At 34.3% G+C, this 22,245-nt stretch overlaps 6 protein-coding genes and 1 long non-coding RNA gene across 7 annotated transcripts; 3 read left to right on the forward strand and 4 right to left on the reverse strand.

The window, feature by feature from the left end:
* Window positions 1–411: 411 nt before the first annotated feature.
* Window positions 412–2,133, forward strand: Orc5 (origin recognition complex subunit 5). The gene is made up of 3 exons (XM_014235140.3): window positions 412–1,442; window positions 1,506–1,697; window positions 1,769–2,133. The coding sequence occupies exons 1-3, from the start codon at window positions 540–542 to the stop codon at window positions 2,048–2,050; spliced, it is 1,377 nt and encodes a 458-aa protein (XP_014090615.3). The 5' UTR covers window positions 412–539; the 3' UTR covers window positions 2,051–2,133.
* PolG2 (DNA polymerase subunit gamma-2, mitochondrial) lies at window positions 2,065–3,341 on the reverse strand. The gene is made up of 3 exons (XM_014235150.3): window positions 2,594–3,341; window positions 2,432–2,530; window positions 2,065–2,376 (listed from the first exon to the last, which is right to left on the reverse strand). The coding sequence occupies exons 1-3, from the start codon at window positions 3,339–3,341 to the stop codon at window positions 2,090–2,092; spliced, it is 1,134 nt and encodes a 377-aa protein (XP_014090625.3). The 3' UTR covers window positions 2,065–2,089.
* Window positions 3,342–3,352: 11 nt separating this feature from the next.
* Window positions 3,353–4,020, reverse strand: GatC (glutamyl-tRNA(Gln) amidotransferase subunit C, mitochondrial). Its single transcript, XM_014235163.3, has one exon. It carries the CDS (start codon window positions 3,839–3,841, stop codon window positions 3,353–3,355), a length of 489 nt encoding a protein of 162 aa, XP_014090638.2. The 5' UTR covers window positions 3,842–4,020.
* Window positions 4,021–4,206: 186 nt separating this feature from the next.
* On the forward strand, window positions 4,207–5,214 carry Polr2C (RNA polymerase III subunit RpII33). Its single transcript, XM_014233248.3, has one exon. It carries the CDS (start codon window positions 4,344–4,346, stop codon window positions 5,169–5,171), a length of 828 nt encoding a protein of 275 aa, XP_014088723.1. The 5' UTR covers window positions 4,207–4,343; the 3' UTR covers window positions 5,172–5,214.
* mRpS23 (mitochondrial ribosomal protein S23) lies at window positions 5,182–5,971 on the reverse strand. The gene is made up of 3 exons (XM_014233261.3): window positions 5,812–5,971; window positions 5,590–5,751; window positions 5,182–5,536 (listed from the first exon to the last, which is right to left on the reverse strand). The coding sequence occupies exons 1-3, from the start codon at window positions 5,853–5,855 to the stop codon at window positions 5,224–5,226; spliced, it is 519 nt and encodes a 172-aa protein (XP_014088736.1). The 5' UTR covers window positions 5,856–5,971; the 3' UTR covers window positions 5,182–5,223.
* Window positions 5,972–6,721: 750 nt separating this feature from the next.
* PolG1 (DNA polymerase gamma, catalytic subunit tam) lies at window positions 6,722–10,477 on the forward strand. The gene is made up of 2 exons (XM_014235241.3): window positions 6,722–9,640; window positions 9,706–10,477. Exons 1-2 carry the CDS (start codon window positions 6,822–6,824, stop codon window positions 10,349–10,351), a joined length of 3,465 nt encoding a protein of 1,154 aa, XP_014090716.3. The 5' UTR covers window positions 6,722–6,821; the 3' UTR covers window positions 10,352–10,477.
* A 3-nt stretch (window positions 10,478–10,480) lies between these two features.
* Window positions 10,481–14,278, reverse strand: LOC138856290 (uncharacterized). Its single transcript, XR_011395458.1, has 4 exons — window positions 11,988–14,278; window positions 11,737–11,911; window positions 11,388–11,666; window positions 10,481–11,297 (listed from the first exon to the last, which is right to left on the reverse strand). It is a non-coding gene; the product is annotated as an uncharacterized lncRNA (long non-coding RNA).
* Between the last annotated feature and the right edge of the window lie 7,967 nt (window positions 14,279–22,245).

The raw sequence follows: 22,245 nt of genomic DNA on the forward strand, positions 1-22,245 counted from the left end.
TAATCCCAGATTCAAATAAGGCATGGTTTTAGGCGCTTGGCATTAAGAAAATGTACTGATATAATAATTTAAATAAAAATAACTTCGTAATCCAATAAGTTACACTAAAATCCAATTAAATAAATTAAATTTCAATTAAAGTAAGGTTGTACACATGAATTTACGTAAAATACTCATAATTATGAATCAAACTAGTTATAATTTCATTCCATTTTTGTATATTTGATTTAATAAATAATTTATATACTTTAACATATGTTTTTAAACTAAATTAGTTTAATACAAGTGCAATCATAAAATTTCTTCCTCTCCCAATATCCGGTATAAATTATTTTAATAATAAGTTCACATCACTATATTATATATATAAACGATAATTTTTCTTTTATCCGTTTAATTGACATGGTCGATTACTAACTTCCATTACTATGTGCGCCCTTTTAAAAACAGTAAACACAATTCTTGAATTCCTATATATTTTATGCAATCAGGTTAAAGGCAATATATAAGAAAGTAATTTTCTAGTAATCTTTAGAAAAATGGAAGTATTCAATAAATTTAATGAAAGATTTCCCTGCCGGAAAAAAGTGTTAAAAACTCTCATCAATTTGATTGGACATAGTGAAGAAATGCTTCCGGCTGCTATTCATATTTATGGTCATACAGGTACAGGAAAAACTTCGTTACTTAAAAGTTTACTTAATGAAAGCATACGGCGTAATAAAAATAAGTTAAACGTAGCATTCGTCAATTGTGTGGAAAGTTATACTTCAAGAATACTTTTTGAAAATATTTTGGAATATATAAGCAATGAGATTGCGGATGATATTAAGACCGAAAACTTAAAAGACTTTGTGGAACAATTGCGGCGCTTACAATCACAGCCAGAAGCTCAGTATATAATTGCTTTAGACAATGCGGAGAGGCTTAGGGACATGGATGCAAATGTGTTACCATCTTTGTTACGTTTGCAACAACTTTGTGGTCTGAATATTTGTGTTATATTAATTTCACAACTTCCATTAGAAAAGTTTTATTGTAAAACTGGTATTGATGATCCCATTACACTATACTTTCCTCAGTACACAAAATCTGAAACACTGGAAATATTGAGTTCTGACTTCAAAAATGCCCAAAAACTTATGGTTGCAATACTCAATCGTAAGAAACCAGAGAATCTATCAACAAAACTGCAGATAGTTTATACAGTAACGAGAGAGTTTTTCAACAATTATTTAAATCTATTTTTGGGCGTCTTTTATAAAGCTTGTCGTGATCTCTCAGAATTGAAGATTACTGCGAGAAAATGTTTTACATTCTATATGGAACCTATATTGGATGGTACGGTTATAATGTCGGATGTTTCGCGTCTATGGCGTTGTATTGCCGGTCAACTACGAACAGCGCTAACACAAGTATATATACGAAGTGGTCAACCAGAGGTAATGTTTATATAATAACAATTTTCTAAATAAAATTATTTAATATTAAAAAATTTAATACAGACTCCAGCTGTAAACAATGATAAAGAGATCTTAAAAGTTGCTCAATCTCTGGAACTGCCTTATTATGGCAAGTATTTGTTAATAGCTGCTTTTATCGCCAGTTATAATTCATCAAAAAAAGACAAACGTTTGTTTGTAAAGAATCATGGTAAACGACGAAAGCGTTTGCAAAATATCAATGCGAATGCTAAAGTAAGTAAAAACATTGCGCTTAAATTGTTGATGTGCGAACTACTAAACATTTTATATTTCCCTTTTACCAGGTAACAGAGAAAATGAATACTTATATTGGGCCAAAATCATTTAGTGTTGACCGCCTTTTAGCCATATTTTATGCAATACTTGAGGAGAAAGTTGGTTTAACTTGTAACTTGCTTTCACAAGTTTCAACATTAGTCAATCTTAAACTACTTAGTTTTGTTTCGGGCGAAAATGTAATGGATGGTACGTCGCGTTTGCAGTGTACAGTCGGACTGGATTTTGTTATATGCATAAGTCAAGTAGTAGGGTTTAATGTGCGCCAGTACTTGAGCGATTTTAATTAATGATTTTTATATAATTATTTTGTTTTTATTTTTGATTATTTAGTTTGAAAATATTTGTAATAAATAAGTTGGCAAATCGCTAATATGTATCGTTTCCTCTAAGGTGGTATCACGACTACGTAGTTTTAATAGGCCATTCTGAAGGGAACTTTCGTTGATGATCACTGCATATGGTATACCTAAGCTATCACATTTATAAAGTTCATCATCCAATTTATGGTAACATTCGGTAAAAATCATATTTTCTTGTTTCAAACGTAGACCGGAACCCGACAGCACATTATTTATATGCAAACACAGATCTTTCAAGTCGTTCAATTTGTTACCTTAAAACATAAATTTTTTGTTTAAACAAATAACTAAAACATAAAGCAAATTTACCTTGATGATAGCAAGCTACGACACATTGATAAGGCGCTAATTTTCTATTGAGCAACAAAGTGTTTTCATATTCGTTATCAACGCTATCGAAGAGAACGGCTAAAAATTTTGAATATAAGATGAACATAATTTCAAAATGTTGACCATCTTCAGTCTTCTTACCACTTGTTGCAGCCTGCAGATCAATAACTGAACGTATAACGGCGGGTGCGATATCTAGACCACCGGTATTATTCGATAAAATTGCATTTGGTTTTTCCTTCAGCTGCGATTTTAATAGAGGAACTAAGGTTATTGACTCCACATCTAGCGTAACATAGGGTAATTTTGATCTAATTGTAATCGATTGGGTGCCAGGAGGTAACATTGACTCCGAAATGTCACTAAATTTATATGGATCTAAATAGTATTTGCTGGGATCGGTACTAAAGCGCATCCACCAGATTTTGCATTCACGTTGAGCTTTGAAAAAATCAGTAACACCTTTGGCCGGATGAGTTAAGTAATCTGTGATCAAGTATGTGCGATTTTTCGTTGTAGAAACATCAAAACTTCCCTTATTTAAATTGTTAGCATGTACATTTTGTACAGTTTTCCAAATTGCTGGATATTGTTGATTTGTCGATTTACTACATAAATACCTAATTCCGTCATGAAGTTGTTTCGAAAATATAAAATTAAATCTATTATCAGTATCAACTGAGCCATTGTCTTCAATGACATTCGTGAAATTATTGTTTACTTCCTTATTTAATGAATGTGTCCTGCGCCAATGGACTAACAGTTGTTCACTATATTTAATACCATTTTCTAACAACTTGCAGGTGTTTAACGACCCATTAGCGTCAATTGAGGCACTTAAATAATGAGATGAATGTAAAGCCTCAATAACTTGTTTCAACTGCTTCATATTCGGCGCGTTTAATTATCAGTAAAATCTTTTTCTTTTTGTTGTAGTGGAATATTGCCGGGTGGACAGACGAAATAATCCTCCTCAGTAACTGTTGCACTACGTAGAATATCTTCTCTGCAGTTTCCTTCTGTTACAGAATCTTCGCGTAAATATAGGTTTTGATCCTCCAAGACAGTATATAGTGGCAATACGTTGGTTGTGTCGATGTGTGAAATTTTCTCCGCAAATTCTATACTTTTTTCCAATGCAGTCAAAGCTTCTTTACTTTCTAAATTAACTAAAGCCAGACGCTCAAGGAGTTGTATAGTTGTGTTATCTATTACAGGTTTTTCATCTGTTGGAAAACTTTGTTTTATTGGTTCACTTGGAACTTTCGACGGAAATTTTAGTTCCGAAAAATTCAACTTCTTTTCCTTCGGGTTGTCAAATTTTTGATTTTTACTCACTTCCTTTAGAATTGTGCAATATTTACGAGTTTTATATAAAATTCGCTGCATTTCGCCGGTTACAAAACGTTCACAAAATATGTATATTGCATAAATAATAACTTGATTATGCGTGTCCAATGATGTTTACTTTTATCGATGCTTTTGAATTTTAGTATCATCGATAGTGCTCAGTGATTACCTACTTCATTTTTATTTGTATGAATCGATTAATACTTATCAAATCAGAATATGTTAAACAAGTTAAATACGGGGTTGAATAGACTAGAGTCTGGCATCGTCCATATATTTCTTAAAATTCAATTACCTTCATTCCTTTATATTAAAATCTTATTTCTAAAAATTGTTTCATCTTATCCATGAACCCCTTACCGTTTCGTAAATTGAGATGTTGGTAAGATAATCGATTAATAACCGGTATAATTACACATCCATGAAAAATAAAACGACGACAAAAATAATATCTTTGACATACACTTTCACAACATTAAAGTTTTTGTTTTCGTGTGGTAATATCCTTATCCCTGGTAATATTCATTGCTAATTGATCAAAATGCCGTACGCAAATCAGCCATCTGTGCAAATAACTGAATTAACAGACGATAATGTGAAGTTCGTTTTGGAGGATACCGAGCTGAGTGTAGCAAATAGTTTGCGTCGTGTTTTCATAGCAGAGACACCAACACTTGCTATCGACTGGGTACAGCTTGAGGCAAACTCTACAGTACTATCTGACGAATTTCTCGCACATCGTATAGGACTTATTCCCTTGATATCTGATGAAGTGGTTGAACGCCTTCAATATACACGCGATTGCATTTGCTTGGATTTTTGTCCGGAGTGTAGTGTGGAATTTACACTTGACGTCAAGTGTACTGAAGAGCAGACTCGTCATGTTACAACGGCAGATCTAAAGTCGAGTAACCCGAAAGTATTACCCGTAACATCACGTCATGTAAATGAAGAAGACAACGAATATGGCGAGAGCACCGATGAAATTTTAATAATAAAATTACGGCGTGGTCAAGAATTGAAATTGAGAGCTTATGCAAAGAAAGGCTTTGGAAAGGAACATGCTAAATGGAACCCAACTGCAGGCGTTTGCTTTGAATATGATCCAGATAATTCTATGCGTCATACACTGTACCCTAAACCGGATGAGTGGCCAAAAAGTGAACACACCGAATTAGAGGATGATCAATATGAAGCACCTTATAATTGGGAAGCAAAACCGAATAAATTCTTCTATAATGTAGAATCTTCCGGTGCACTTAAGCCTGAAAATATAGTTATAATGGGAGTTCAAGTTTTGAAAAATAAATTGTCCAATCTGCAAACACAGTTGAGCCATGAGACACAAAACGATGCACTAGCTGTATAAAAACATACAATTTTTTACTAATAAATTTATGTTTATTTCAGTAGCCGTTGTCTTATTCACTGAATAGTTTTTGAATGTCTACATTTACACCAGATTTGCTACGTCCCTCTTTACCCAAACTTTCTGCGAAATCATTGGATAGTGTGGTTTTAATCTCAACGGGGGCCTCTGAACTATTTTGAGTACTTGAGTTTCTAGTTTGCTCTGCTAACAATTCAACTGCTGTCTCATACAATTTCTCTTCGTCTAAAGGATTTTGTGTTTTTAAATTTTCATAAATCTGAATAAAATTTTGTGTTTGGGTTTTCCTTCTCTTATCCAATAAGTTTATAGTCTCATTTTGTTTTGCCGTTTTATGAAATTTTCTGAAATTAACTTTATGTTAAAAGATATATCGAGATTATGTTCATAAACTTACGCTCTTGTCACATCTTCTGCATAAAATATGTTTTTGATTTTTGTGTCGGTTGCAGGACGATCAAAACGTGGTTCTAGTTTTGGTGGAAAAGCTGTATACAAATCAAACCAAATGGGTCTGTCTTCATATTTCATAGCACCGGCTCTTATTAGGCCATTCACTCTGAAAAATGATTTTACTTACAGAATACCAGAAAATTTATTGCCAACAAGTCATATAAACCTCGTGAATATAGTTCCAATTTTTTCTAATCTACTTTGCGCCATTTATAACAATTTCACTAATTCGCTTTAAAGAAATAGAAATCATGTTATGAAACATATGATATTTATCCCTTGCATGTTTGAAACTTATCGATTTATTTAGTTTATTGATGACTGTTTCCTACTTATAATCGTTGTAATTAGAGAAATATTTGATTTATTATCTGAGAAGAATTTTTCTAATTTTATAAACATAAACAATCATATTTAAGTAAAATGTCCCAACAAAGGGGCCCCGAAAATTATAATTTCTTTTATATTAATTTTTTTCAAAAAATGAATTGTTTACGAAAAATTAAAAAAGTTACACTTCACAAAAATAACCCTGTTCGGGCTAAAAACGGGTGTTGAACTCCTTTCCGCTATATCGGCCTTCGCTCGTGCTTTAAAAAAAAAATAACCCTGCTCGCACGTCGGGCAACTTTTTGCACTCGCGGCCAACGGTCGTGCTTTAAAATAATAACTCTGGTTTCAAAACGGGGTGTCCATAGTTCTTTTGCATCGGACTCCTTTCAGCACGTAAAAGAACTATTGATGTTGGATCAACCAAGGTTATTTTTTTGAAGCGCGGCCAAAGGCCAGTGGAAAGAGGAGTTCGACGATTTTCTCTATTCGTCCAAACCATCAGATCGCGACGTGAAAGAAATTGTGACTGTTACGTTTCTTCAGTATGTTTTTTTCACAAGAAAGTGTCTAAATAACTAAGTTCCTTGAAAAATATGTGCAAATTGTGTTAAACATATTTCTTCTTGTTGAAGTATTCATTTTTGTTTTAAAATTTTTGTTCTAAAACTATTCATATATCTTCAATTCGCTACTGCCGATAACATTCAAATACAATCGATTAATAATGAATTGCTTATTCTTTTTTTATCAATGAACAGTGTTTTGATTTACTCACATATCATTTGCCGCATTGTTTACATTTTAAAACGTCGGAAACGTTAATGATTTTATTTTGCTTGGGAAATGCAATTTCTTCGTTGTTATTCAACTAAATTTAAAGATGTCTATCCGCATAGCACAGTAAAAATTTTTCGGCGAAATGACGTTTTGGTTAATTCTAAGAGTAAAGGTAATGTGAAGTCACTTGCCTCCATTGACCGTCAAGCCAGTGAAAGCATTCAAATACAAGAACCACCTCAATCAGATGCAAATAACGATTTTGCTGAGAATATTGTCAAAGTGCAAATGCTTTCACGAAGTTTACACAGCCAAATATTTACCACAACCACAAACACATTCACTGAGAAAGCAGTGAATTATGTAGCCGATTTAAAAAAGCATGGTATTGACGTAAATAGCACGGACCATTTACCAGATGTGAAACTCAAGCTACCAAGACTTCATGGCAAAAATATTGAAGAACACTTTTACAATATCGCTAAAGAGCAAGTAGAACCTTACGAGAAATTAATGAATTCATTAGTCTTGTGTAAAAAATTACCAATGCGGCCACAAAAATGGAATTTCAAGAGCGGTTGGACCATTTATGATTCTGTTACTGGTGAGGGAAAATCAATTAGTATACCACTTGAGGATGCATTAATCTTTGATGTGGAAGTATGTGTATCTGAAGGTGCAGCGCCCACTTTAGCCACAGCGGTAAGTGCACATAATTGGTATTCTTGGGTAAGCCCTCAATTAGTAAACGAAGGTACTTGTAGTCAATCAAATGAACTTACATGGTCATCAAAGCGCTACCATTTAAACGATCTTATTTCCTTGGGTACGAAAGGACCCAAAATAATAGTTGGTCATAATGTTTCGTACGACAGAGCTAGATTGCGCGAACAATATCTAATTGAAGATACGGGAGTACGATTTTTGGATACAATGTCTTTGCATATAAGCGTAAGTGGTATAACCAGTTATCAGCGAGCACTTTTGAAATCGCGTAAAGAAACCAATCCTGAAGATGAGGAATGGCAAGCGCAGAGTTCACTTAATAGTTTAGTTGATGTTCATCGCTTGTACTGTGGCGGAGAGTCGCTATCAAAGGAGCCACGAAACATATTTTTAGAAGGATCGCTATCGGATGTCAAGGAGAACTTTCAAATGTTGATGAGTTATTGTGCTGGTGACGTTGAAGCTACTTTCAATGTATTCGGGAAACTGTATCCCATGTTTTTAGAGAGATTTCCTCATCCGGCTACATTAGCCGGTATGTTGGAATTGGGTTCCTCATATTTACCTGTTAATTCAAATTGGACGCGATACATAAAAGAGTCAGATTTAGCATATGAAGACTTAAGCATCGAAGCCAAGAACCACCTTACACGTCGGGCTGACAATGCTTGCAGGCTAATGAAAAATGAGGCATATCGTGAACATCTCTGGCTGTGGGACGAAGACTGGAGTGTCCAAGAGATTAAATTAAAAAAGACGAAACCCTTAAAAAACGATTCACCGATATTAGTAAATCCATACCAAAGTAATTTATCGCAAGAAGAGTTGCAATTACAAAGAAAATTTCAATATTTGTATGATATGAAGTCGCTTTTGCCGGCACGACGTCCACTTTTGCCGGGTTACCCAGCGTGGTATCGTAAATTGTGCAAGAAAACTCCGAAAGATTACACGACGAATAATATCGATTGGTCGCCGGGTGCCACAGAAGTAGGAACCGGTATGCAAATTGCTCCCAAATTGCTTTCTTTGTGTTGGGAGGGATATCCATTACATTATATAAGGGATCATGGTTGGGGATTTCTTGTGCCATTTCGCACAGAACCATACCCAGCTGTAGATACAGATGCTGCTTCGAATCCATATCGTATACCAATTAAAAAACTTATAGAACGTTGTCCAGTACCTAAACCTCTTGCGGCGGATGCTTTAGAAATGCAGGAGTTTGGCTACGACATGAGCACGCTCGATCAGGAGCTTGACTGTAAGTTAGGAAAAAAGGAATATTATAAAAAACAACCAAAGGACCACACAAACGGCATATATAAGGGAGCCGGTGTATGGTGTAAACAAATTTTAGAAGGCTGTTGTTTTTTCTTAAAATTACCACATAAGAATGGTAACTCTTTTCGGGTAGGTAATCCTTTGTCGAAGGATTTTTTAAACAAATTTTCTGAAAATGTCTTAAGTAGTGGAGATGCCGTAGAAGGTTCGGCGAAACGTGTTATTGATATTGCACGGATGATGTCCTATTGGCGTAACAATCGAGATCGTATAATAGGTCAAATGGTTGTTTGGTTAATGAGAGACGAATTACCGAATAGTTTGAAAAATAGCAAAAATATTGACGATGTAACAGAATACGGCGCAATTTGTCCACAAGTTGTTGCTTGTGGTACGTTGACACGCAGAGCAATGGAGCCAACTTGGATGACAGCATCAAATTCGCAGCGCGAACGAATTGGTTCTGAATTACGTTCAATGGTACAAGCACCGCCAGGATATCGCATAGTTGGCGCCGATGTTGATTCTCAGGAATTATGGATTGCTTCAGTACTTGGCGATGCTTATGCCTGTGGCATTCATGGCGCGACGCCTTTAGGTTGGATGACAATCAGTGGTTCGAAATCAAATGGTACCGATATGCATTCTATAACCGCAAAAGCTGTGGGTATATCTAGAGATCATGCTAAAGTTATCAATTATGCACGTATTTATGGAGCGGGTCAAAATTTTGCCGAAGGTCTGCTAAAGCAATTCAATCCAACATTATCAGATACGGAAGCGCGAACTAAGGCGCAAAAAATGTTTGCGATTACCAAAGGTAAACGAGTTTATAAATTGCGTGAAGAATTCGTAGATAATTATGAAAACAGAAGGTAAGAGGTTCAGTGAATTGTTTTGCTTTTCAAAATTTGTTGAATACTTTTATCTCTAATTACAGCTACTCTGGTTACGAAGCACTGAAGCTGGCTGCGTCCTGCAATCGCGCAGTTAAAGAAATGTTTCAGCACCCTAAATGGGTGGGTGGTACTGAAAGTGCGATGTTCAACAGATTGGAAGAGATTGCCTCTAGTAATTGTCCGAAAACGCCATTTTTGGATTGTCGGCTAAGTCGGGCACTGGAAGTAAATAGTGGCGATGAGAATCGCTTTCTGCCAACACGTATAAATTGGGTGGTGCAAAGTGGTGCTGTTGACTTTCTACATCTCATGTTAGTTTGTATGCGTTGGCTTATGGGAACACAAGTTCGCTTCAGCTTAAGTTTTCACGATGAAGTGCGTTATCTGGTGAAAGAGGAATTAGCGTATAAAACAGCGCTGGCTCTACATATAACAAATCTGTTGACCCGCTCCTTTTGTTCATCACGTATTGGACTTTCCGATTTACCAATGTCTGTAGCATTCTTTTCATCCGTCGAAGTGGATACTGTTCTAAGGAAGGACAGCACTATGGATTGTAAAACTCCATCCAATCCCCATGGTCTGCATATTGGTTATGGAATTCCACCTGGTGAAAGCTTAACAATATATGATGCTATAGCAAAAGCAGGAGGCGGAGATCTAAGCCAATGGGCTTGGATAAAATAACATTTTTGTTGAATTTTATTTTTCGGAAATCTTAATTATTATTTTTTAGTTTATCGATATAAATTGTTATGTTTGTTTTTAAATGCTGTGAAAAGGTATGACGAAAATATTTATACTGAACTAAAATTCAACATAACAGAGTTTTTATTCTGGGTTTTCTTCGGTAAACGAAAAAGTGAAAGAATTTTTCAGATCTTAGATTGATAGATAGAAATAAATTGGGGAATTCCACTGCGATCTAAGGTCTCTTGTGCCCTCCCCTCTGTCACAACGAATTACATAGGCTGCTCATATATGGTATGTATAGCAACCGCAATGTAGGGTTCCTGTCCTACCGTCCGGGAAGCAGCTGCAGAGCGGGCAAACTCGTCAGTCAGTTCATTAGCGGCTACCCATTTGTGACCTGGAAGCCAGATAAAGTGCACTTAACTCCGAACTGATAGGTTATTTAGCCGTTCAATGCACTCCTGCACCACTAGCGATGTAATTTTGCAAGCTGAGGTCGCTTTAAGTGCCACTTGACTACCGCTGATAGTTGCGTTGTAGATTTATCTCTACGCTCCGACTTATGGTAAAGAGTTTTGCTTGGAAAATGCTCGGAAAACGTCCCATATATATGGAAAGTTTGGTACGCGGACCTGCAGCCAACAACTGCACAAATGCCTTCTGACGTTTTCGCGTCGTCAGTGACCCACTTCTTTGTGAAGTTACCCTTTTGGTAATGTTATTAATTGGGAGAAGGGCCAGTATTGTTTCATCACTTAAGGCTTTCATTTGTTAGGTCGAGATAACTTTTTCTCTGCCATACTCTTCTGCCGTCATTTGAAATATTGTGTGTTTAGCTATTTGGTTGAGAAGCAGTGTCAAAATCACCTATTATATCGTCATCTCTTCATTGTCCAGAGAACTTTCCGCGGTTAACTGATAAAGAGCAGTACCTACCGATCTTGAGCATTCGTGAGAATTAGCTTAGAGCATTGAAAGTGAGATTAACTAGCTAAAAGCTAGCAGTAAATAGTCTAGGTATGAAAATTACCTTTGAAATTCGCCATGGTTCAGGGATTTATGCTATCGTTAGGCTATCTCTCATCAGCCGAACAAGGCGAGGCAGTAAGATTTGCCCTCCCTGTTGCAGTAGTGCCTTCGATCTGTCTTCTGCGCTGGTCGTATATGTTCCATCAGGTCTCTTGTTAGCTAATACTGTGGCAGTCTTTACCTATGGCCGTGCAAACCGTCTGCTCTCCAGTCTGGAAGCCATAGAATTGCCCCACTATTCATCCCTAGGATGTTCCGAAAGATATTCCAATCTGTGTTCCTAGGGATACATTTGAGAGGGTTCACAACCCACATTCTCAATACTTGGGTTAATTCAAGGAGAGACTCACCCTTCGTGTTGAAGTCCGTGCTACCCTATTCAGTATGGTGTGCGTTCGTATCGCATCCTAGAATAAGAGAGAGCTTGTTCCTCCTGCAGTACTCGACTAGTTTATGTAAGGCCACCTTGGGTGCTGTGGAAGTTTCCTATGGCAAATAGGCCGCTGCAAGGCCTGGCCTGTAGCTCTGCAATGTAAAAGAAGTCAATGTCGTTCCGAACTACTATACAACTTCTAGGTCTCTCACTAAGATCCCAGATTACCTTGTTTTCTTCCGGTTTAAAGCCTCTGACCTGAGAAGCATTAGAACTGCTGCCCCTCACCCTGTTCCGGCCTCCCTTTCCTCTTTTTTATTCGCGCACCTCCGGTACAAGTCCGCCGCGCCAGAACCCCATAGCGCGATAAGGCCACCGTTACTTACAACACCGGCGGGCAGGGACCGAAAAAAAATTGTGAGTTAAGCCCTAGCACCACGTTAAGGTGCCTTCCATTCATTTCGATCGATCAGTTTGTATGGCAGCTGTATGCTATAGTGTACAGATCTGAACAATTTCTGCGGAAATTGCACCGACCTTTGAGTATATGTGTGCTTCAAACAGACTTGCAACAATTATTATACTATTATACCGTAGGAGCGAAGATAGTGCCAGTTGTTTCGGACTACACATCGAGCAAGACGTACTCGGAAAGTATACGCCTGTATATAAAGCAAGAATCAAGGATTTTATATACCCTTTAATATTGAGTGGGAATTAGATTCTTTCCTTGTTGAACATTTAAATATATATGTAATTTGTTTCATATATCAGTTGTTAAGTGTTCATAATTATGAATACAATTATTTATATTTTCATTAATAATTTGTTTGTTTTTAATACTAGTAACATTATCAATAATTGTGTTGTTAGTTGGAACAGAAGCTTTAGAAAATATTTTGCACACTATTTTCATATCAGTGATAGTCCTAATTACACTTGAACTGAAAAACGTAGAGGACAAATAAAACATACCACTCCACATACTGGAAGGCCGATCACTGCTTTAGATAATAATCCATATCAAATTTCTTTAAGATATACCGTAAATTGAAAAGGCTTTTCCATACAAGGACTTGATTCTGATGGTTCAGTTTGTACGGCGGCTAAATGCTATTGTGGTCTGATACTGGCCGTTCTGACAAATGAGTAGTTTCATGGTTCAGCGTTATCTTAGCAACTTAGGGATCAGTTCGCGTGTATACAGACAGACGTAAAGACCAACGGGTATGGCCAAGTCGACTCAACTCGTCATGCTGATCATTTATATATGTACAAATTGGTTGAAATATTTCTACTCTCGAAATGAAAAAAAATACTGGTTTTGGTACGAAATGTATTTTTTATTCAATGAAATCTCCCTTAACTTCAATACACTTATTCGAATGATCCTCCAATAATTTTATGCCATCCCTATAATGACTTTCCGGAAACTCTGCAAAATACCCGTCTACGGCTGTAATAGCTTCTTCATTCGACAAAAAACTATTTCCACGAAGGAATTGTTTCAAGTTTTTGAAAAGGTAGTATGCGCTGGGAGCTAAACCTGGTGAATATGGTGGATGTTCAGCTATTCATACTTAATTCATTGAATTTTGTCTTTGTTGAAACACCTTTGTGTGCAGGTGCATTGTCTTGATGAAAACTGATTTTTTTGTGCTACAGACCAGGTATTTTCTCACGAATTTTTTCATCCAACTGATCCAAAAGGCTGCAATAATATTCAGAGTTGATTCTTTTACCTTTCTGCAGATAATCAATCAACAAAATTACTTTGTATCACAAAAAACTGATGCCATAACCTTCTTTGTTGATCGTTGTGACTTCACCTGTTTGGAAGCTGAACAACCAACTTCAGTCCACTGTAAACTATCATGGTAGTAGATCCAAGTCTAATCCGTAGTTATAAAACGACACAAGAAATCGGTTTTATTCTGCTTAAAACGCTCCAAATTATGCTGATAATATTGTTTTCGATCCAGTTTTTGTTGAATTGTTAACGTGTGCGACACCAACTTTCCAAACAGCTTTTTCATGTGTAATTCTCCATATAAAATTTGAAGTACTCATTCATTTGAGATGCCTATGGCATTAGCAATTTCACGCTTTGTCAAACTTGGATCTTTACTGACACTATTATGAACTTGCTAAATGATTTTTGGTGTGGTTGCGGTTTTTGGTCGTCCTTCGCGTGGATTGTCTTTAGGCCTAGTACGACCACGTTTACATTCACCAGCCCAAAATTCAACGGTGCGTTTTGAAGGTGAGGCCTCTTTATACACTTCTAACAACTGTCCATAAATTTTCTTTGCTTTTAAGCCTTTCAAAACAAAGAATCTAATCACTGCGCGATATTAAATTTTTTCCATATTAAAAAAATAGTCTGACACGTCAACTTCAAATTGCTTATAAACAAAGAATTAATTGACAGAATGACTTGTAACTTTGCATGTGTTCTCACGATTGATGTACCAACTTGAGAGATAGTAATGCTATTTTTTGGTGAGAGCAGAAATTTTTCAACCAACTTGTTTCACACACTTCGTGGCAAACTTAATATACCCTGTTCAAGCTATACAAATTGCGAAACACTTAAACAGTACGCACTTTAGAATAATTTATTCAGTTAATGAAATCAGGAAATACTAATATGATTACGCTTTTACAAACATATATACCTAAGATTATTAGTAAAATTAATAGGTAAAAACCGATTTAAACAACCGGGGTAAGGACCCGCTTTAGTTCTCTTTCCATCCAAATGTTCTTTTTAACTTTTTGTAGCGTATACATATTTTTACTACCATTGTTACCAATGTAACGTTAGAATAGATTTTTATACGTCGGATTTTAATATTACAAACTTATTACTGACCTTGTGCGTGCATAATTTCCTAAACCCAATGCCAATCAGTGCCACAAAAACCTCAATGTGCAATGAGAAGCGTGGCTTGAAACAAAAGGTATGTATACAATTATATGAAACCATGATATACGAGTATATGGTACATTATATCTTGTACATATCTATGACTGTGTAGACCTTGTAGGAAAAAAATCTGTAGAAACCGTTAATGCTATTCTAAATACAATATGCTACGCCGGATATATAAATCAAAGTTCTTATTTTTATGACCACTTCTCTCAATTATAGTAGAAAATTATGGAGAAACCTCTTTTGGCTGAAATGCTCATAAGTTAGTAGTTCTAATCAATGTCGTTATATTCTACAAGGTATTCTGAATATGTTGTTATAACTATAGCTGCTGTGATTTTATATGATTACCGTTGACCGTGAAATGTGTACCAAACGCTTAACTTTAGAATCTAAACCAAATTTTTGTTTGGAAGATATAAAAGAATATATGATAGATATAGATATATATATATACACCTATATGAAAGAGATAACTTGAGTAAAAATTGGTTACTATAGATAAATCAAAAATCTGTGAAGATCTTTAAATAAAATTTGACAAAAATATTTCCTCAGATATGTGATAATTGTCATCCTTAAATGGTCGAAATCGGTCCATACCGCCGTGACGCCTAATGACTTTATAGTAGAAAAGTCGATCAGTAGGTAAGGTAACTTAATGAAATTAAGTAGGCCTTTTTATAATCTGAACAGGGAATATTAAGTTCGCCACGATATTAAGTTTAACACTTACAAGGAAACATTAGAATCCCTATAAATTATATGTATATATAAACGATCAACGTAAAGAGTTGAGTCGATTTAGCCATGCCCGTCTGTCTGTATGCACGTGAAGTAGTCCTCAGTTTTTGAAATTTCTAACACATTTTTTTCTCACTAAGAAGTTGCCATACACCGAAAAAACTAAAGTCCTTGTATGGGAAATTCTTTTATTTGTCGAGGTATCTTCATGGAATGGTTCATAAAGTATCGCTACAATCTCCGAACATATTGTTCAGACCGGATCACTATAGATTATAGATGCCATTTAAAGTAACCTATCAAAATTAGAATAAAAATTTTATATACCCTTTTATGCTATAAAAAATGCACCCGAAGTTAACGTTTTTTTTGTATTCTTATGATATATAGCACTGCCTCTAGCCTCTACAAGTATGTACCTAATATACTGATTTTCGAACTTCTGGTTGACTTTACACCGTCAGAATGTAAGATATCTTAACAAAATCACGGGGAGATATTATCTTATATAATATTATAGTTAAGAGACGAAAATGTGTGAAATTGATTCACGAATTACTACAGTCCCTATATATATATATACAGATAACGACTTTGTTATTTTAGTATGTACAATATAATGGCGAATATATCCACGATATTGTGGGTTATTATACTTTACTTTAATTCCAAAAATTATCTTAGCCACCACATACCCAATATAATGATCGGCCCAGTCTGGCTAGAGGCATGCTAACTTCTAACCTAGAAAATGAGGTCTGGCTTTTATGAGATGTCTTAACATCGAAAAATCGGTCCATGTATTACCTTTGCAATTGATTTTACGGCCCACATATCGGCAAATGAGGAAGATGTATATATAAATAAAGCAGATAATATTTCGCTTAGCATATAGTGGTATAATTATATATTAATATTAATATTTCGGTATTAAAGCAAGATACAGTACTGTCATATATAGTATAAGAAAATACAGTACAAAAATCTTCAGTTTAGTAAAATTTTTTTTAGAAAATAATGATTACAAAAATCCCAATCGTAAAGATCGTATAAATTTATATTTCTAATTAGCTTGTATTTTTATAATTTCAGATGTGCAAGCTTCTAATAAATAATTTAATAAAATCAAAAAACCTTTAAGACTTAGGCTTAATTAATTTAATATCGTATGTATGTATGCGAATGCCCTTCGTATCAAATTTCCGATTTTGGAAACGAATGTCTTTATATGTGCATATATAAAATTGAGATGTGTAGAATAATTATATACAATGTATGTATGTATATATATATATATATATATATATAGCAATGCAATATATATGTATATATTTGATTATACTTATGCTCGTATGTAGGTGTATGTGTTCATTAGGGAGATCAAAAAAAATATATATATATACTATATATCGGTTAATGGGGCTAAAATTAACCTTCATACATAGAATGCAAGTACTTGCAACGCAATATTTTTGACTTACTTTCAAAAAGTGTCGATCAACATTCAAAGTTACCAAATAGGCAAAAAAAAAAAATTAGTTTTCACTACAAATACAGTATCTTTTGAACTGTTTGACATAAAACTGCAAATTTTGATTTTTTTTCACTATTTGAGTTTTTAAATACGCGAACCTTTGAATTGAAAAAATTCCCCTGAGATAGAATATTTAGGAACTTTTATGGTCTCAAGAATACGCGATGTACAAAATTGTTTCCTAAAAGCTTCAAAAGTTCTCGTAATTTTAATGAAAACTGATTTTTTGCGTGAAACTATGAATGCATGCTGGTGCCGGCTTTTCAAATTAAACCAAAAAACCTGCCTTAAAGTGAGAATTTTTACTCTGTAAATAACTTGTATGCTCATTTTAACCCATAAATTCGATATAAGATTTTTTTTTTGGCTCACCTTAGTGTACATATATGTATAGTATATTGGTGCATATATGTATATGCACATATCTATAAATGTATTGTATATGATCGCTTATATTTACATGTGGTATATAATTTTATTGCTTTAGATGCTTACGCCTGCCGTATACATGTAATACATATATACTCCGTACTCTATTACATACATTTATGTATATGTGCAGTAATGCATATTTGTAAGTATATTTATAAAATACATGCTTAAAACTATGTAGAAATTTATAGTTGGTCGTTTGTAGGCATTAGAACAATAAAATCACAACATATGCAATTGAACTTGCTTTGAAAAACTTTAATTGAAGGACAATAACTTAATTAAACCAATTGCCTTTGGCTGTTATGTAAATCTTATATAAATATGTACATGTGTATATAAGTGAAAACAAGCCCAAAACCGAACGATTTACATATTTACATTTCCCATATAAATTAATAGAAACGGAAATGTGGAGTTTGGCACATCATTTTCAATTCGAGTAAGTGTGATTCTATGTATGTGTGTAGCTGTTAAATATTCAAAGCATTTGCCTGGTTACTCATACGCCCGAGTATGCTAGCGAACACAGCACTACGAGTTCAATGTCACGCACATAACTATGCATTATACATATGTATGTACGTGCATTACATAGCTACTTGTGTACATACATAAATCTAGGTGAATTTGTCAGTTTGTTGCTCACTACTACATACTATATACATAGATGGGAGTATATGAGTGTTTAGTTTGCTTTTGTTTAGTTTACTAAGCACGTGTCACCATTGTTTTTGTAAACATTTAATGTCACATTAATGTCGTTGAACGCTCGGCCAAGGGTGGGTGGGTGCTGCGCTGTCATAATGTCGGTTATGCTGATTATTCGTATATTTTGATTTGATTTGCAGTGAATGGCAAATTTTTTGACATTGATGTGCATGGGTAATGCAGGCCTGTTTTTGTTTTTTATTTTGGTTTTTGTACAGAAATACAGTAGTAGATACGGTGTTGATGTTATTGTTGTCACTTAAGGTGCGGAAGTTGGCAGCAACAAATAATTGTACAATTAGAGCAGCGTACAAGCAAGAAGTGGTAGGGTCAAGGTGCCACAAATTACCGATGGGAGTTTGGTGGTCATTATATGTGTGTTTTGTTTTGATTTTACTTCTTAGTTGATGGTTGACATATTAAATATGCGAATAAGACATTAGTAGGAAAATATGTGCTCTATATACTTATATACATTTAACATATATCAAATATAATTAAATTTGCTTTGCAGATTTCCTTGAAGTTTCTAAGAAACTTTTGTAAAATCATAGGAAGTGTTTTCAAAATGTTGAAAGATTGGCACTATTTTTGGGTTCTTATGAAATCCTAATTATGCATATATGGTCCAATTTACTTATAAAGCTTATTTTTATACTCTGAACAGGGTATATCAAGTTTTCCACCAAGTTTGTCGATTCAGCCATGTCGGTTTGTATATATGCGCACTAGTCCCTCAGTTTTTGAGAAATCGGTTTGAAATTTTGCACACGTCTGCGCATTTGTTGGAACCGCCGACATCGGATCACGATAACATATAGCTGCCATATAAACTGATCGATTGAAATCGAGTCCTTGTATGAAAACCCATTTCATTTGACAAATTGTTATCACGAAATTTGGCCGCATTATTGTCCAAGGCAAAACTAGTATTTCCGAAAAAATTTTTTGAGATCAGACCACTATAGCATGTAGCTGTCACATAAACTGATCATTCAAAATCAAAATAAATATCTTTTTATACTAGTTTACGCTATAAGAAATCTATAGGGGAAGGGTATAGTAGCTTTGGTAATGAAAATCGCTAGATGCCACTAGTACCGATTAGTATCAAAAATCCTATGTATAGTCCGATATTGTTATATCACTTGCCGCTGCGGCTAATATTGTTATAAGGCAAACCCATTTTTAGCGCATGCTCTCCAAAAGAACAGTGCCCCGGTTGAGTAGCTTTAGCTGTTTGTATATACTATTCCTGGACCTATTTAAATAAATCCTTAGTTTATACTTGGGTCAAATCTCCGTTGTCTTGCAGTTGGTTATTGATTTCCATTTGTATTGAGTTACTTGTTTAAAATGCGTGTAAAGCTCTCTTTTGATCGTTACCAGCGGGCATGCTATTATCCATAATGTTTGAAAAGGATTATTTATTATTAATCGATTTTCGATTATTTTTAATTGGTATATTTTTAGACTTTGCCTGTTTTTTTTTTTAAATTCTGCCAAAATGTTATGAATTTGCTCACAATTTGCATTTTAAAAATTGTGATGAATCATCACTCATTTTAGTTTCGAAAAACTAAACCTTTACTGTGGGAAAATTAGTTATTTTTTCGGTTCGGGACAGAATATTTGTAAAAAAAAAATTTGCTAATTATTCAATTAACTCTTAGGAAAAGAGTCTTGTCGTAGCTGAACTACGAAAGAAAACTGGTTCAAATCTTTATCAATGAAATGCTTCTCTGTGCTCGAATAAAATATTATTTCTTTCTTTTTGTGTTCATGAAAGTACGCTTACTGTAGGAACACACTTTATATATAACTTACTTCTTAGTTATTTATTACTCGCAGACTCGCCTAAATATTTGTATCATCATCAGAAGCACCTTTAAAATTGAATTTATGATTATATTGTTAGATATAACTTTCGAAAAAACACGATTATAAATTTCACAGTTGTCAGAAATTTGGTTCGTGAGATCTACTAGTACTTCGAGTGACGCAAGATTTGGTATTTGAAAAAACTGAATAAAAACGAACTTCGTTTGTTAATGAAAGTCTAATATTTGGAAAAATGTTTTTTATGACCGTAAAAGTTAATCTAAGTAGGGAAATTAAGGATATCAAAAAAATATGTACCAATCTACCATGTTTCAAATCAATGAACACGTTGTTTCAATTGATTTAAATAAAAAAAAGTTGATCTTAAACATAAAGCATGACCACACGATTTGCTTTTTAAATATTTTGACAATAAAGCTCTTAACTATTTGAAGAATGTCACTGTGATTTGGATATACAATACCATCTTGAAGATATTATTATTGGTTTTTGAAAATATTATATAGTTACATATCATACATACCAATGACGCGATAGATCGTACTTAGTTTAATTTTAAGCCACTTCCTTTGCCAAACTCTAAGTACTGCTTTACATACTCGTTTATATTCTCTGAGTACAATCTTAAAAGCTTTTCGTTAGAAATAATATTAAATTGAAGATATCCTTGAAAAAATTTCAAAATTTACAGCAACACCATCAGTTCTAGAAATGGCGCATAGAATGAAGATTTTATTTACTACCTTACAAGCTCTTCTGAAAATCGTTCAAATGTGAAATTCTAAATCGAAATACGACAATAAAATTGCCCGAAAGCTTGGAGCAATTTATGTAAACTAGATGTGCATAAGGGCTTATAAATAGCTATATTTATACATATAGGTACGTATGTATAAACACTTATGACCAGATGAAATGGTGTGTCCCCTTTCCAATCGTAGACTTGGCATAACCAAGGTACTTACATATATACACATACATATAGTAGGTACGAACATTTAAAAGTGATTATAGTTTAATAGAAGCTTAACTGTAATGGAATTGAAATGTTTGCTGCGTTTTGATTATTCTACCAAGCTACTTACATTCAGATGCTATATACTGTTACATACATATCTATCCATAAATAAATAAATAAATAGTAATTCGCTAAGCCCTCAGTTCTAATGGCATTCACTTACTGCTTTGTATTTGTGTGATTAGAAATTCAATAGAATAACATGGTCAAGTGGGTGTGTGTGCATTTATGCACTAATTTAAAGGAAAGTGTCTTAATTCAAGGTGTTTATATAAAGTATTTAGAGTTTTTCTGTTTAATAATGAAGTATTGGAATTTATGGATATAACGGTAAAATTAGGAAAAGTTATCGGAAAAAATGAAGTAAACCTCGACTGGCGATTGAGAAAATACATGTAGCTTTAACAAATTCCTGTCTAGCTTTACTGCAATATATACACACGTATGCCACTTTTAAAGAGAGAGTATTTTTAAACAAAAATCTTAAAAGCTTCATTATTTGTCTCGAAAGCTTTATTTAATTCACCAGAATTGATAGCGATTGAAAAATATAAATTATTTCCAGCCAAATCCAAAATTAATTTCATACATTATGGATATTTTTCTACGAAAAGTATAAAAATATTTAACTTTTTTTTCAACGCATATATGAAAATTTCTTCGCAAGCTGAACCGATAAATTTTACCCTTTTTAATGGGATCGAAACTATATGACAAATATCGGAGAATCAAAATGAGTTTTAGAAATAGTTTGACTCTAACAGGTACTCCCCATTATATAAGTCATAAGACACAAAATGGACTGTAAAAACGATTTTTGGTAGTTCGACTTCAAACCCATTTACCGAGACTTATGTATATACAAGGAATATTTTTTTAAATCTCTCCTTTATTTCCTCTTTAGATATCTAAATTTTATTTGTTTTCACATGAATATACATATAACCCTATCGCAGGTAGTGAAAAGGAAAGCACAATTTCGATTCAAAAGTGATCCATGGCTATTTCGCGTGTCCCCTTAAATAATTATTCCTCGTTAGGTTTCAAGACCATCTGACCCACAAGTAGTCGCACTTATGCCATCGCAAGGGTCATTATGCTCCACAACGTGATGATTTGCTGAGGACTGGACATTCGCAAAGGTAAAAAGTTCTAACGTTTGTCTTTTTGATCGATGTTAAAAAATGCGTCATCTTAATTCAACGAGCTTTATATACTATACTTGTATACTTTTTAATTAATCAGAATGACGAGTCAAATTGCGTTCTTG

Source organism: Bactrocera oleae, chromosome 3 (genome assembly GCF_042242935.1).
Source record: "Bactrocera oleae isolate idBacOlea1 chromosome 3, idBacOlea1, whole genome shotgun sequence".
In the NCBI taxonomy this organism is placed as follows: Eukaryota; Metazoa; Arthropoda; class Insecta; order Diptera; family Tephritidae; genus Bactrocera; species Bactrocera oleae.